General features: G+C 46.2%; 1 protein-coding gene across 3 annotated transcripts in view; it reads right to left on the bottom strand.

Moving 5' to 3' along the window:
• EEF1AKMT1 (EEF1A lysine methyltransferase 1) overlaps positions 1-16,296 on the bottom strand; it is a 215,432-nt gene that overhangs the window by 186,631 nt on the left and 12,505 nt on the right. Inside the window, exon 1 of one of the 3 annotated variants that reach the window (XM_069639941.1) lies at positions 1,545-1,631. The exons of 1 other annotated variant lie outside the window; for it this stretch is intronic. In XM_069639941.1, the coding sequence (XP_069496042.1) occupies positions 1,545-1,578 (34 nt within the window). In that variant the 5' untranslated portion in view covers positions 1,579-1,631. Of the gene's footprint in view, positions 1-1,230; positions 1,368-1,544; positions 1,632-16,296 lie in introns of those variants that run through there. One more of the 3 variants, XM_069639940.1, reaches the window with a different exon arrangement.

Below are 16,296 nucleotides of genomic sequence, written 5' to 3'. Positions count from 1 at the left end.
CAGATGCAGGTTTAGTGCAGAATTCAGTGGGGAGTTAAGCAGGGGAGAGGGAGAGAGAAGGCAGAAGCGAAGAGGAAGGTTTTGAGGTACTTCCGGAACCGGAGATGGTTCTCCTCAAGTTTCAGGGAGGCAGGAAGGCTGTTCCAGAGGGAGGCCCCTGCTGCGGAGAGAGATCTACCCCCAGCTCGTTGCTTCGAGAAGCGGCTGACCATGAGGGAGTTGGAGACGGATGAGCGAAGGGCTCGTGAAGGAAGATATTTAGGAAGAGAGAGTTGAAGGTATTTAGGCCCCAGGCCCCAGAAGGCCTTGTGGACAATGCAGAGGGTTTTGAACTGTATATTCTTTTACTTGAAAACCTTGAGTCCGTGTTTGCCTGAATCATAGTAATTGCTGTCCTTTGTGTAACTATTTGATACAGCTCACTTACTCTTGAGATAAGTCTGGCTGCTCTGCTACTGCTACCACTTTAACTGTGTAGTACAGGCTTGTACCAAAGCTGAAATTTTACTGTCACTTGTAGTCTTAATTGTGTGTGGTGTTCCCAAAGGGTACTGCATATAATTCTGCTTAACAGCCATGAACTGGAGACAGGCTATGGTGCCGTGGCACACCCGGACTCTAATCCGAGGCACTTTTGTCATAGCTCTCAACTCACACGCTTTTGGCGGGTGTCACCCGCCTTGTAAAGGGCTGACTCACCCGCCAAGCCTCCTGCACACCCATTCATTCCAATGGGCCTCTCACTCGCCAAAACAAAATCGGGTGATTTCACCCGCCTTTGCAAGACAAATTGTTGAGAGCTATGCTTTTGTTGCATATTTGCTTTCTGGCAGCAGTGGCAGCTGAACATCAAACTGTCACTGATTCTTGAACATGCTTTGTTTTATGTCACCCCAGTGGAAAATGTTCCTAATGCATGTTGTTGGGAATGGGTGAGGGTGTTGCTGTATGCAGCGATGCATGGGTCGTTTTGTTTTAGTCATGCTGTAAAATTTCAATAAAAACAGTTTTAAAAAAATCATAGTAATTGTTAGTATCTGTGACAGCCGGTTTGGCAATATTTTTGAATATATTCTGGCATCATAGATTAATACCACTATGGGTCTATATGACTCGCAGCAAGTGGTCGGGGTGGGTGGTTTGTGGCCGCTGGAATTGCATGCACTGCATTTGAGAGTAAAGTAGCAGGAGTTTCATCGTGGTTTTAATGCAAAGCTTTATCTACAGTACCGGAGGGAGCTCTCGGTGCTCTGCTGCTTATGTCCATGACAGCTCATAAGAGGGGGCGGTGTTCAGACTCACCGGGCTGGTGCTAGAGCGTAATGCAGCCAATCAGCGATGAGCCGAACACAGCCAATGACCAGGGGATACGGGATCGGTATGGGATACCAAATATTACATAACACCGCCGTCATCTGATAGCATAGTAGTATCAGAAAGTGCACATAATGGCTGCAGGCAAAGGATCGAGCACCCGTCAACCATCCGTGGCGGTCCATTAATACAAACACTTGGAAATAAATCGAGTGATTGAAGTAACTCACCTGGAGTAAATAAATTGTAGTGGCTACTTCCCATCCGAGAAACGGACCTTAGAAACACTCCACCATCGTCATCACGTGAGTTGCACGTTCGGTCGTGTCATGGAAGTCACGTGCCTGAAGGAAATGTCGGAGTTTAAGACGGCATGGTGGCCAGAGCTGATGAACGCTGTCATTGCTGTATTAGCTGAATTTGATCTACAGTAAATCTTAAACACATTTCAGTGCATTTTGGGGATTAGTTATGTTCAAGGCGGTGTTTTTTGTTCAAAGGGGCTGAGCGCAGGCAATCCTCCGTTCCCAGCTGTATTTCCAGTATACCAGTTCACCATACCTGCCTAACCTCCGGATTTTTCCCGTAACTCCGGGTCTCCCGGAAAGACCCTGGAATCTCAGAAATTTTGATGGGGGAACGCTTTCACTGATTATTTTAATGCTTGCAGGAATGCTTGCAGCGGACTCCCTGCCTGAGTGTGGCTTTGTCTCTGCAGCAAAGACTAACGCTTCCAGCACAATGGCAAAAAGAATGCAGGTGAAGCAAAATAATGTTATTTTGCTTCACCTTTCATTCTTGTTTGCCAAGTTTCAATGCGAACGCGCGTTTCTTTTGCTTTGTTTCTTTTTGCCCAGGTTAGGGTGGACTTACATACTTGCCAACCCTACAGATTTAGGCAGTAGGCTACTGCTTTTTAAGCAGTCCTACCGCCTAAAGATTTCAGTGACATATCCTACTGCTTTTTACAGTGGTAGGTAATGTATGTGACTCTAAGGCAGGCTGCAGGACAAAGCGTGCAACACATTAATTAGCCTGTCTGTACAGTGGGCTGGTAGGTGAATACATTGATTGGGCTCAGACCAATTCACTGAACTGACAGCTGCGTGACTCTGTCCTGCACTCTGGCCGATACAACCCTTGGGTGAACCACCAGTGAAGGCAAGTGGCAAAGTGTAACACCATCACACAGCATCTGCCTATCAGACTAAGGGGGGTATCAGTCACCATGTCCTTCAGTGTTCAACTTGCAATAAATATGTACTGCCTGGGCTACTGCTACAGGGCAGTGGCCAACGTTGCATACCAGCTCATTGCGATTACCTTCTGTGAAGTTAGGTAATTGAATTTGGTGTGAAATTACCATTCAGAATTATACATTTTTAACATCTTTCCATGTTGTGCTGTTTGATGGGTTGTGTATTTTAGAATGGTTAAATGGTGCCAACAATGTATGTTTTGTATTTTCCTGTGATGTCATCGTTATGGGAATTATTATTTTCGAAACTTGAAAAATCCTACATCTTTTTGGTCACAGAATGTTGGCAAGTATGGACTTAGCCCCATTGAACCACAGCCATCAGGTTTGCAGGCTGGCTGGACAACTCGCCACAGCACTACATAACCTGATGAAAAACTACTAAGGTGAAATGTCCAATTTCGGTACTGCAAAATTCAGGGAAAACCTTTGTATTGGTTCTGGGAGTTTACATGTGCACATTTTAACGTGGTGATTTTATGGAAAGCGAATGCCTTTTGTCCTATGCAATTTGGGTGGTTGTGAAAAGGCAAATTTAATGAAATATGCATATTTCAATTGGAACTGCAAATTTCTGACGTCACATCACATTACAACAGAGTTTACCTTTTTAACATGTGGGCCGAGGCATGTGAAAATGGGCAGAGTTTTGTGTGACTGTGTGCGTGGCATAAACTCTCAGGAATTGTGATTTTCAAATGTAGGCAGGTATGCAGTTCACAATAATATGCCTAGTTATTTTTTTGTTTTCTCGTGTGGAGGATTTTTTTTGTCCTGCCCACTGGATAGAGGTATTTTGGGGGTTTGTTATGTGGAACAGCGAAGGGAGATATGTTCTGTGCAGTGGGACAAGCTTGATTATCTTGTGCAGAGGGACACACTTAGGTACAAATGAACAGCATAAGAGTTTACAGATAGGTGAATAGTTATTTTTTTGGATTGTTATCGTTCAGAGGGTAGGGTGACCAGATTTTCAAGATAGAAAACTGGGACGGCCACAAATATAAAGAGTATAGGCAATGCCAACGGTTTGGGTGTTTGTGTAAGCATGGGAAAGACACAGCAGTAGCGGTATTAACTACCCAGGGTTGACAGCAGGTGCAAAATGATGCAAGTACCTGAGCATCTAATAGCTGTGCCTGGCAAAACCTTAAAACTTATGCACAAGCCAAAAATGTTGGCTTTGCAAATGCTTGTTTTAAACAGGACTTCAGTGAAGGACACACACAGTGCTTATAAATGGAGTGGCTGAAGTTAGGCCTGGTAAGACATTTCTATTACACTAGTAGCGTGTTTACAACTCCAATTAATTCATTAACTCTCAGAAGACTGCTTTGAGCAAACACTGTCACACACTTTGAATGCAAAGCCTGATAGTGAGGCTTATTAAAGCAAGCCCAAAGAGTTCTCATTAAGGAGGTGTTTTGGGCGGGCAGAGTCAGAAATGGCCATATGAATTAGCATGACAATGGGTGGGCACATAACGAAACACCACCTACAGACTGTAATAGATCTGTTGGTGGACAAACCTGAATCATGGAAAAGGGTATGTTCCTAACACATGCGCACACAAACAATAATAAGAACACTATTGAATGCCCAATTGAATTATGAACACACAACTATGTAGCACAATGAATGTATTCAAATTTGAATTTAGCCAGCCAACATGTGTTTCGACCTATATGGGTCATCCTCAGGGCTGTAAGAATTGTCAAATACAAATATACATAAAATGTTGAGCAAATAAAATTCCACATGTGTATAAACCAACATAAAGCCAAACAATGTTCAAGATTTTAACAAAGCCAAGCAGATGCCCACCAATTCACTGGAAAGATGTTGCGTGCCACCTGACAAAGCACACCCTCTTGGCAGACATCTGCCAGGGGGAGATGCCCGGACCTGTCTCAGGCGTTCATGTTGAATGGCTGTCATATTACAGACAGAGGAATGAAGGCACAATAGATGTTCTGCCCTCATTCCCAGCTAACCCCGCCAGGACCTCTAGACAAATAAGGCACTAGCCACTGCAACACTGATGCCATTGCGTGTCTCTGAACTAGCACTTCGTTGAAGGATATGTGGTGCGCATGAGCTGTACAGAAGCTGTGCCTCTATCGGAGCCAGCAAAGCTTGCTACTCCTCCCAAGACTCCGGCTTCTCCCTCGGTCAGGCCCTGGGTGGCAAAAAGACAAGACATGACAGGGTGGAGTAGTTAAGAAACAGCTTCTGAAAGGACAGAAATAACGTGCATTTACAAGGAGTATTGTCTAAAATCTGTAATAGTATGTTTGAATCACCTGCCTCAATGTTGCTCCCTGACTCACCCTCGGAACAAATCAAGTCACCATAGTGGCAGCTTACCAAAACTAGCCCTCATTTCATCTGTGAACCAAAACAAGCTCTCAAAATGCAAATTACTTTAGCTATTTGAAACAATTTATACTTTTATTTGGAAGATGCATGGTATATTTACCATTCAAAGATGACCGGCTTGTTTCCAAAGAGCTTCCTTGGAGACAGTCATCGAAGATGGCTGCCTCCATGAAAGAGCTCACACAAAATCAAACCGTTCCGAGATGGGCAGGAATGGGTGGGATTAGCCTTGGGGATTACATTGCCTAGTGGCAGGGAATGGGAGGGATTCCAAATGTGTATCCCTCCTCAAATATCTTTGTTGGTAAAGCATTACAGACCCTCATTCAGAGCCCATATTTGAAGCTCTTTGTTAATGACAAACGTTTTGGCTTTTTAAGTAGTGCTTTCAGCGCCACCTAACAGTCCAAACTAATCAAGCTTTTCCTTTGTTAGGTGAGCAGGAGGCAGACTGGGTCGGAGCACCCCGAAGGAGTTAAGCAGCTGCTGGCCTCCAGACTGTTATTAACATTAGCAAAGCGTTCAGTGCGTTTTCTTCCACTGAAGTCACGGCCCAGTCGGAAACCCCTAGCGTGCCGGGTTTGGTCATATATATTATGAAGGAATTCCAAAGCACGGATGAAAGGGGCGGTCGAGATGCAATTTTATATGTTTCACAAGTCTTACATAGTACAAAAACATGTTAAAAATGAACACGCATTTATGTAGAGCAATTTTCAATCACTTGTCTCCAGGCAGTGGTAGAAGACTGTCTATGGAGACATTCATAGATCAGCATAACATTTAAAATAATCCTGAAAACCGTTCCTTCTGTGGGAGAACAAAAGTACTTCCAACTATGGAGGTGCCATCTGAGGAGATAATATACTTGGATCCCGCAATCGCTAAATTAAATTCTCGGTAGTTATGACATCGCTGATTACTGTGAAATACCTGAGGGTGTTTCACTACTCAAGCCCAGAGGATCCCTTATTCAGGTGGCCTGGCAAGGGCCATCGCTTTTGGAGCCCGACCCTGGGGATAGACAAGCGAGGGAGGACCACCTGGGTAGGGGGTCCTTGGGGAGTGGGGAAGAAACACCAGAAGGCGAGACATGGTATCTCCCATTTCCTGCCAATTGTTTACCCCATATTTTCTCTACCCTTATGGGCTACTACAACTCCCATAATTCCCCTCCATTCTATGTCAGCCCAACTACTGAGACGTGGAAGAGGAAGACTGAGATTAGGAAGACTATCCCTAGTAATATGGAATGGTTCTGTCCCGGTAATGAGGCAAGGCAGGGTCAGGCACTCAGTCATAATCACACACACCTGAAACACATTGACGGCTACCCAGAGTATAAGAGGTGGAGCATAGGGTTACACAGGAGCCCGAGAAGGCACACGAGTTGGATGACGAGCAGGCAGGTGAACCGGGTCTACCTAGGGACCCTGAAATCTGTCAGCAGAGAACAAAGCGCTGAGATGCAGAGGGCCTGAGAGGTGAAAAGGCTGCAGAAAGCGTGGCGAGGGAGCCATGTCTCCAAGGAGCCAAAAGGGAGTCATTCGTGGAAACAAACTACAAAGTGAAAGCCTGGTACAGGTGCTCATTCCCTGGGGTGTACGAGAAGGCACTGGAGTGTTGCAAGGGGCAGCAGAGAAGACCCTGACCTCGAAATGCATCAAGCGATAAAGAGAAACACAGCTGGTGAGTTCCAAGCAGAAGGGAGCCCGGTTTGCGAAACGTGCGAGGCTCGAATGAAATGCAATGTTGCAAAGCGAGGACAAGCGTATGGCGAGGCACGCAATGATGAAAGCTTCAATTGTCCATTGTTGTAAGAGTGTGATGAGAAACAAAGTGACAGCGAGGCCGTGCGTACGTTTACACAAGTAAAGAGAGACTTTTGCGATTGTGAATTACAGAGGGCTCGAAGCACGAGCAAAAGTGAAATGAGAACTGTTATATTTGTGGAGTTAAGAAGAGGGTCGAGGACCCATAATGAGAATTAAGAGCGTCTGGGACATGTAATGAGAATTGAAGCGAAGATTTTGAAAGACAGTGCCGAAGGCACAACAAAGTAAAGATTGTGAAAGGCAGTGCCAGGGGCACGACCAAGTGAAATATAATACGAGGAGAACTAACTGTATAGACAGACGTAGTAACAGAGTGGTCCTGCACAAGGCTGATCAAGATACTATGTGTTTGTGAATGTTACTATAGTATGAAGTAAAGAGGTGCCAAGGGCACAACTGTGTGAAAGCCTCACTGACACAGTGGTCCCGCACAGGGGTAGTGAATACTGTCAGTTTCCGAAAGTCTCTGTCAAGTAAACCATTGAAGGATTGTTGAACTGTTGGGGATGGGAACCCCAGTGTGAAACCGGTATTGAACTGCTGGGGAAGGGAACTCCATTTTGAACTATTTTTCGTTGATGCTGAATTAGGCGAGGGAAGCCTGAGAAAACAGTGTTTTGAGAAATTGATATCAAAGCAGGTGAGGGAAGCCTGGGCGAACTGTATACTGATGAACTGTGTGAATTCTGAACCAGGTAAAGGAAGCCTGGAAGGACTGTGCCTCATTGAACTGTGTGAAATAGCCACCCATGCTCCTAATGAACTTTTATTACAAAAGCTTGGGCAAGGGAGTGTTATTTAACTCAATTGCCATCCTGATATTATTTGACTCACTCTTTTGTTTTTACCTAACCCCGTACATATTATCTTCATAGAATTAAGTGATGGCAATATTAGGTTTGACACAGACACCTTTATTATTTTGATAGACTGACTTTGACATCCTTTAATTTAAATTGATGGTCGAGACTACTCCCATTGATAGAATGGCTCCAAACCCTGTTAAAGTTTTTTTTATCTATTTGTTTTTATTTGCATTTGATAAAAACAACATACAACATACAACCAGCACAATGTGCTAACTATCCCCAAATTCCCTCCCTTCCGCCCCTTGGCACACATTATCCTGTCACCATACATTGGTGTCATAGATGTGGATAACACAGATTGTCATCAGCCTCTTCATAGGTGGTTTAATCCTGAGTGTCTACTAGTATGGTTCAGACAGTTTGTAGGATCTCGTATTGAATTCTCCATACTCTCACATTATATCGCCTCTTCCCATTTCGGTATCACGCGGTGATGACCCAGCATCTTCAGTGGCTGGTTGTCGGCGCAAGAAGTGGGTGTATGCATCCCACATGCCTGTATCATTGCACTGTCGTTGATTCAGTGATTCCCATCCATTCTCCATGTCGTTACAGTACATAATATCGCCTTTCCAATGTGAGATTTTGGGCCATGACCCCCTCCCCCACAGCATCGCCACTCTCCGCTTGGCTAGAATGAGAAGCAGAGTGATCAGTTTCCTTGTTCCTCTAGGGACCTCTTTAGTGTAATCTAACAACCCCATCAACGGGTCAGGTGCCAATGTCTGGCCTATGATCCCGCCAATCGTATCAAACACCTCTTCCCAGAACTGTTGTATATTCGGGCAGCTCCATGCAATGTGGAGAAAGTCAGCCAGTTCCGAATGGCATCTAATGCAGCTCCCCAAGGCGTCTGGGAAATATTCCTTGATCCTAGCTGGTGGGTAGTAAAACTGATGAATGTACTTGAAATGGATCAGTTTGCATCTGGCGTTAATAGCTCCTTTCCTTATCCCCTCACAGCAGTGCTTCCAAATGTCCCCCAAAATCTCCCTCCCTAGTTTTCTCTCCCATTTTTCTCGTGGCTGCGGCGTGCCCATACTCCTGGATCGGACAAACATATGAGTGTGGTTAGCCGACGCCCCATCAAGCCGTTGAGTGTTTTGTCGAGTATGGGGGATATCTGTGGTTGTTCAGGAAAGGTGGTAAACACTAGGCGTAAACTCACTCTGAGTCTGAAGTATAGAAATACATCTAGAGTGGATAATGCCCCCTTACCCTTCAATTCCTCAAGAGTCACAAACCTCCCCTTAGGGAAAAGGTCTCTGAAGCTTGTGATCCCCAGCCTACTAACCATATCTACAAAGCCTTTCTCACTAGTAACCGGTATCCCTGGTGTATGTATAATTGGGAGTTGGGGTGAGTAGAGGACCTCACCTTTCATTTTCCGCTCCAGTTTAACCCAGGCTTTACACGTCACTTCCACCAGGTTCCTCTGAGAATGTGTGCGGCTCGGAGCCAGTAGGATAATTGACCTAAGCAAATTGGGTGCAGCTACCGCTCTTTCTACCTCTCTGACTTCTGTCATGTTGGGGCCCATACCAATATACAAGGAACCCAGCTTGTGCCACGTTGTAATATGCCTCAAAGTCAGGTAGAGCCAATCCACCGTCACCCATAGGGGCTACCAACCTATCCCAGGAAACCCTGGCCGGCTTGCCTGCCCATATAAATTGTAGGACTGCGGTTTTCAGACTACGAAACTAGTCTCTGGGGATCGCTATTGGAGCGTTCAGGAAAACATAGAGGAACCTAGGGAGTAATGTTATTTTGGCAACGGATATCCAGCCATAGAGGTTTAGTGGGAGGTTCCTCCATCTAACCAGGGCGTCCCTGGCCTTGTCCAACACCCCCAAGTAGTTGCTATGGTACACCACCAGCAGGTCCCTTGCGATGTGAATACCCAGATAGGGTGTATGAATCGTATGCCATTGGAGCCCCCATGTGTCCTGAAATTGGGCAGTTGCTTCTGTCAGTGGAAAGAGTACTGATTTAGATGTGTTTACCCGCAACCCTGACCCCTCGCCGAATCCCTGAACCTCCCTCATCACCGGATCCAGGTTCACCCCAGGATCTTTAATAAACATTACCATACCATCGGCGTATAGTGAGATTATTATTTTGTGATTATATAGTTGGATCCCACGATGTAAGTGCGCATCTGACCCTTTCGGCAAATGCCTCGATCGCCAGAGCGAAGAACAGAGGCGACAGTGGACAGCCCTGCCATGTACCTCTTTCTAATGGGATGGCCGGTGTCAGTTCGCCGTTGATCCTCACCCTGGCTGTCAGTTAAGTATACAGTAATTTCAGCATATCTATGTAGTGATTCCCCCATCCCCATGCAGCATAATACAGAGAACAGGAAGGGCCATTCTTGGTGGCGTCCAACAGTGCTGCCACCAGAGAGTCCTTGGGGGGAGAGGGGTACCGCTGCCATTAACCCACATAGCCGCTGAAGGACGTACGAAGTGGAGCGTCCCGGGATAAAGCCTGCCTGGTCCGCCACCACCATTGTTGACTTTAAGGGCGATAGTCGCAACGCCAGGATTTTCGCTAAGATCTTATTATCAGTATTAATTAATGAAATCGGGCGATAAGAGGAGCATTCGTTACCTGGTTAATTGGGTTTCAATAGCACCACCACCACCGCCTCACGTAAGCTATGCTGAAACATTCCTAGCAGGTGGGGTCCCAGAGTATCAGCAAAGTGTTTGTAGAACTCTGCTGTGAACTCGTCGAGCCCCGGCGATTTCCCGTTTGGTAGGGATTTAATGGCACTTAATACCTCCTCTAACGACAGTGGATGGCTCAGGTATTCCCTTTGGAAATCAGTGCACCAATGCAGAGCCACCTGATCTAGGTAGTCCTCAATATCTGCTCGGGATACGCGCAGTTGTGAGGAGTAAAGATGGCTATAGAACCGAAAAAACTGTTTAACTATCCCCATGTCTTCAAACTTATCATTCCCCTGTTCATCCGCTATAGCCTGGATCTACCCCCTCGAATGATCATTTTTAGTCGCTCTAGCCAGTGTCCGGCCGGGTTTGTTACCCTCCCCTTATTGGCGTATATTATTCGTGTTACCCATGAACTTAACTTCCCTTAGCGCCAATGCCTGAAAGTCCTGCCGGTGCCTAAGGATCTCAGCCTGAGTCTGGTTCGAGGGGGTCAGATTGGACACCTGCAGCTTCCCTATAATGTCCTCCTTGGTTGTTTGCTCCCTTCTAATCTGTTTAAGGATCCCGCTTCCTTAGATATGTATTTGCCCCTTATCACACACTTCAGGCTTTCCCAAAGTATCCCGGGAGATCGCACCAAGCCCACATTCAGGTCGAGGAAGGTGTCAATAGCCTCTGTCAGGCCATCCTTGAATACAGTATCCGAAAGGCCTTCACTCTTGAAGTGCCACAGGGGTGCCCCTCTAGCTCGGGCTTCCAGACTCAGCTCCAAATACACTGGCGCATGGTCCGAAAGGGTACGGGCAAGGATTCCAACCCCCCCTAACCTGACAACGACGAGTGTGAGATTAGAAAGTAGTCCAGTCTCGATGCTGAACCGTGGGGGGCGGAGTGACAGGTGTACTGCCATGCCTCCGGATTCCTCTCCCTCCACACGTCAGTAATGTCCCACAGGAGGGTCATGTCCTGCAGTCGATCTGTCCCTTTGCTCCCCCCCCCCCTGTACTCCCTTTGATCTATCCAATTCGGGCCGCATCACAGCATTGAAGTCACCAGCCCAGATCATTTCCCCTGTTGATAACTCCTCCAGTTACCGGTCTATCCAATCTAGAGTGTCTACTGTATCCCGATTGGGCCCATAGTAATTAGTAATTAACCAATGTGTACAGTTTTCCGTGTATGGTGCCCTGCACTATAAGGCTTCTGCCTTCTTCATCTCTAATCACTTTGGTCTGATGAAATCTAACCTTGTCATGGATCAACGTGCCTACCCCTCTGGCATATGTGGAGTAGGACGAGAAATATCTATGGCAACCCCACGACCTCCCGAAGGCGGCTTCAGTGTCCCTTGTTAAGTTTGTTTCCTGTATAAATGCGATGTCAACCTGGAACCTCTGCATATACAGCAGTATCTTGCTGCGTTTTATTGGGCACTTCAACCCTTGGACATAACCCTGAAGTTAAATAAAGGTTTTCGAAACTGTTCACTTGTGTCTGTGTCTGCCTTTTGAAACCATGCCTACCTCACATAACCTGCAGGAAAAATACATTAAATAACTTAATGTATGTAGTAACTTATTACACTTTAGTTGAGGGCATGCCGCCAGTGCCAGCAGTGTGCAAGGAGTGGCGCCCAGAACGGATTACCAGCCATCACTTAAGCGCTCAATGGGAGGGTTAATTAGCTTTCCGAGTTCTTTTTTGCAGAAGCGGCTGTCATTAGTCGATAAGGAAATATTTGGAGCGGTCTGTTTATTTAGAGCACTACTGGAGAAAAAAAAAAAAATCCTACTTGCTTTGCTGCCGAGCTACGCCTCACTAATATTGTAACTATTCTATTCTCGAAGCTTAATTCGCTAACTTGCCATCCACGGATCCATCGCACACGCTACCTCGCTCATAACAATTGCGAAATTGCTAAATAACCTACCAGTGAGTAATAGGCTCGAACACCTCAGCGTTAGCGATCCCTAATGACGTACCTGCATCGTACTCTGCTAAACATCTAAGCGTAGCCGCCCCAAGTGACCGAATTGCACTGTGCTGCTATCAAAATGCTCATTATCAACAGCCCCATCCTAATACCAAATGTCATTGCCATTCTGTGGATCTGCCTTGCGCCTTTGCTACCTACCTAATGTTTGACTGCCTTTTAAATGCATGTTTAGACTAATCTCTGCTCCGTGAATGCACCCTAATACCGAATGCTACCGCCACTCAGATTATCTACCTTATGACATTACTACCTGCCCAATGCCTCATGCTTACACTGTCCTAATATTTACTTGATTAGGCTGACCTCTGCACTGTGAATTCATCCCAATACTGAATGTTATTCACACTCTGTTGATTTGGCTTTGTGACCACCTGACTAATGTTAACTGCCAAACATATGTTTGACTGGGCTGATCCTACCCCATATTCTCAGTACTATACCATACCAGATTGCCACTCAGCTGATATGTTTATGTTTATTTATTTATATGGCGCACCGGACCCGAAGGTATGAGGGCGCAAGCATTACAAGAATATTCTCAACTTAGTTACAATACTGTACATTATTTACATTATTATACGTAGTGGGTAGATGCAGTTACAGTGAGTAGAAACAGTTACAAGGATACAGAGTAACATTGCAACATAGTTACAAGTTGAATAGATGTGTAGTGGTTGCAGGGTGTCATTATTGGCTGTCATTATTAGTCTTTGTTCTTAAGCCACTGGAGGTAGTTACGCCTAAATTGGTGGTAGCTTTGAGGTGCTCTGACGGAGGGTGGTAGTGAGTTCCAATGTTGGGCTGCTTTTACCTGGAAGCTGTTGCCGCCCATTTTCATGCGCTTGAATCTGGGTACAGCGAGCACGTTAGCATTGCTATTTCTGGTGAGTCTGTTGGGCATGTATCTGGTTATTCTGTCTGAGAGATAACGGGGAGCTGCGTTGTTAAGGCATTTGTGGGTGAGGGAGGCTACCTTAAGCAGAATTTTGTCTGAGGTAGTGAGCCAGTTGTGGGTTCTCCTAGTATTTGAGATATGTTCTCTTTTAGGGAAGTTAAGCGCTGCTCTGAGGACATTGTTCTGTAGGATCTGGATTTTATTGGTAATCTGTTTGTTGGCGCCTACATAGAGGGAGTTACAATAGTCCAGTTTAGATAGTATGAGAGCTCTGGCTAGAGTAATGCAACTTTGGGTGGAGAGGAAGGGTTTGGCAGAGCGTATAAGCTTGCATGTGTAGGCTGTAGTGGATGCCATGGAGCTGACCTGTTTATGGAAGGAGAGGGTGGAATCGAGATAGATGCCAAGGGTCTTCACTTCCTTAGCTACCTTTATAGGGTTGCCGTCAATGGTGAAGCTGGAATAGTTGAGGTCCAGTTTGTTTAGGTTCGTGGCTGATCCCAGGATGATGAGTTCAGTCTTGTCATCATTCAGGCATAGACTATGGGAGGCCATCCATGCCTGGATGATGAGGTACACCTTGTTCACCAGGGCCAAATCTGTGTTGTAGTCTCCCGTCAACGGGATGAGGATTTGGGTATCATCAGCATAGCTAGTGTAGGTGATACCCAAACCGTCGAGATCATCAAACAGGGGCTTAGTGAACACGTTGTACAGTTTGGGGGAAACACATGACCCCTGTGGGACCCCGCATGTGATGGGAATGGGGTCAGCGGAGGCCGTGGTGGAGAATACGCGCATAGATCTGTTGCTTAGGAATGATGTGATCCATCTTATAGCTTCTTGGGAAAAGTGGGCCGCCGAGTCTAAGTGTCTACATAGGATTTTATGATCAACAAGATCAAAGGCTGCCGAGAGGTCTAAGGAGCAAAAAGGCAGTTTTCCCATTATCACTGAGTGTCAATTTGGGCCTTGAGGTCGATGAGTGCTGTTTCTGTGCCGTGTTGGGGTCTAAAACCTGATTGCCCGACTCCTAGGAGGTGGTTTTGTTCAAGGAATTTTTGAATTTGAAGGTAGGATGTCTTGCCTAGGATTTTTAGTAGGAAAGGGAAGGTGGTGATGGGTCTGTAGTTAGTGGGTGCGGCTGGGTCGAGTGTGGGTTTTTTTAGTAGGGGGAGGACCCAGGATTCTTTGAGGTTGTTGGGGATGGTGCCAGAAGAGAAGGAGGCATTGATGAGTTTGGTGATAAATGGAGATAGGTCTCTGGCCGCGTCTTTGATGATTTGAGGTGGGTATAGGTCGCCTTGGCAGTTTAGAAGGCTTGAGGCCGAGTATGATTTTTTCCACTTCTAGCGTGGCGACTTTGGAGAAGCTGAAGCGAGTGGGGGGGTTAGGAGGAGGGTGTTGAGGGATGGTATGAGTGGGGGTGTTGTTAGGATTGGCCTTGGATAGAGTCTCTTTCTTGTTGTTAATTTTGATTTGGAGGCCTGTGACTTTATTGGAAAGGGCATTTTGGATGCTGGTGCACCATTGTTTGTCTTTCTTGCAGGAGTCTGGGACCGGGATGGGAGTCTCCACCTCTTTAAGGATGGTGAACAATTCTTTAGTGCTGGATTTGGCATGCAGTATTCTCAGATTGTAGGATTCTTGTTTGGCGAGGAGGATTTCTTTTTGTAGGTAGAGACTATTTTGTTGAGGATCAGCTTGTTGCTGTCAGTGGGATTTTGTCTCCAGATTTGTTCCTTTTTTCGTTTCTCTAGTCTGAGGGCTTTTAGGTGGGCTGTGAACCAAGTATTCAGGTGTTTTATTGGCTTGGGTTTTCTCAGCTTTAGTGGTGCGATGGCATCTAGGGCTAGGCGCATGCTTTTGTTGTAACTTTCAACCAGATGGTGGGGGTTGGAGTTAGCCGGGAGTTGGTTCAGTGTAGGTAGAATGAGAGGGATGAGTTTTTCCACAGTTATGTTTTTCTTGCTTCTAGTCGGGATGGCTGAGGCTAGGGAGTGTTAGCGATAGGGCTGGCCGCTTTGAGTGTGAAGGAGAGGAGGTGGTAGTCAGACCAAGGTTGCGGGGCGATGGCAGTGATGGAGATCGCGCAGTTGTGGTCTGCTATCCAGTCAAGAATTCTCCCTTTGTTATGAGTGGGGGTGGACACTCTTTGGGTGAAGCCTAGTTCTGATAGTGAGTAATTAATTGGTGACGCTTGGGTGTCTTTAGGGTAATTGTAGCCAAGGTTAAAGTCTCCTAAGAGGAGTCATTGAGAGGTATTTTTTAGGTTGTTAGAGAGGATGGAGTTAAGGTCTTCCTCAAAGGAGCCTAGAGGTCCTGGGGGTCTGTATAGTAGGTGGATGGTGATGGTTTGGGAGTTGGTGGTGGGGAGTTTGGCTGTGAGCAATTCACAGGATGAGTAGTGATCAGTATTGTCAGATTTGAGGTTGAGGTGGGTTTTGGAGATTATAGCGAGGCCACCGCCTCTAGAATCAATTCTGTCTGTTCGGAGGATGGAGAAATTCTCAGGGATGGCTAGCGCAAGGGCTGGGCCAGCTGCTGCATGAAGCCAGGTCTCTGATATGGCTAAGAAGTCTAGTTCTTCCATTAGGATGAGGTCTGCTATGTCTGTTGCATGGGCTACTATAGATCTCGCATTGATTAAAGCCCCTCTTATGGGAGAAGTGGTATGTTCACTCGTGGTAGGTGTAGCGGTTGATGATCGAGGCTTGTGTTTGGTAGTAGTATTAGTTTGGGTAGGCTTAGGTAAGTTTGTACCTTTGTTGGACGGGATGGTCAGGATGTAAGGCTGGGGCCAAGTCGGTGGTTTGGTATGGGTGGAATCCCTAGCTCTGGGCTCATATATTTTGGGGAGTCTTGGGCGTAGTTTGGAGTTTCTAGCAGAGAGTTTGCACGGTGTAGAGAGGTGCATGGTGAGTGGCGAGGTGGTAACCATGCTGGTCAGGCCTGGTAGGGGGGGCTGAGGAGACTAGTTGCGTGGATAAGGTGATGATGACTCTCAGCAGTGCTGAGTATATACCTGGTAGGTACATGTTAGTGGGAGGAGGTGCAAACAGTGGGCAT

This window comes from Ambystoma mexicanum, chromosome 7q, assembly GCF_040938575.1.
Source record: "Ambystoma mexicanum isolate Mex_15411 chromosome 7q, UKY_AmexF1_1, whole genome shotgun sequence".
In the NCBI taxonomy this organism is placed as follows: domain Eukaryota; kingdom Metazoa; phylum Chordata; class Amphibia; order Caudata; family Ambystomatidae; genus Ambystoma; species Ambystoma mexicanum.
Note: the sequence above shows the minus strand (reverse complement) of the source record. Positions and strands in the feature narration are given on the sequence as shown.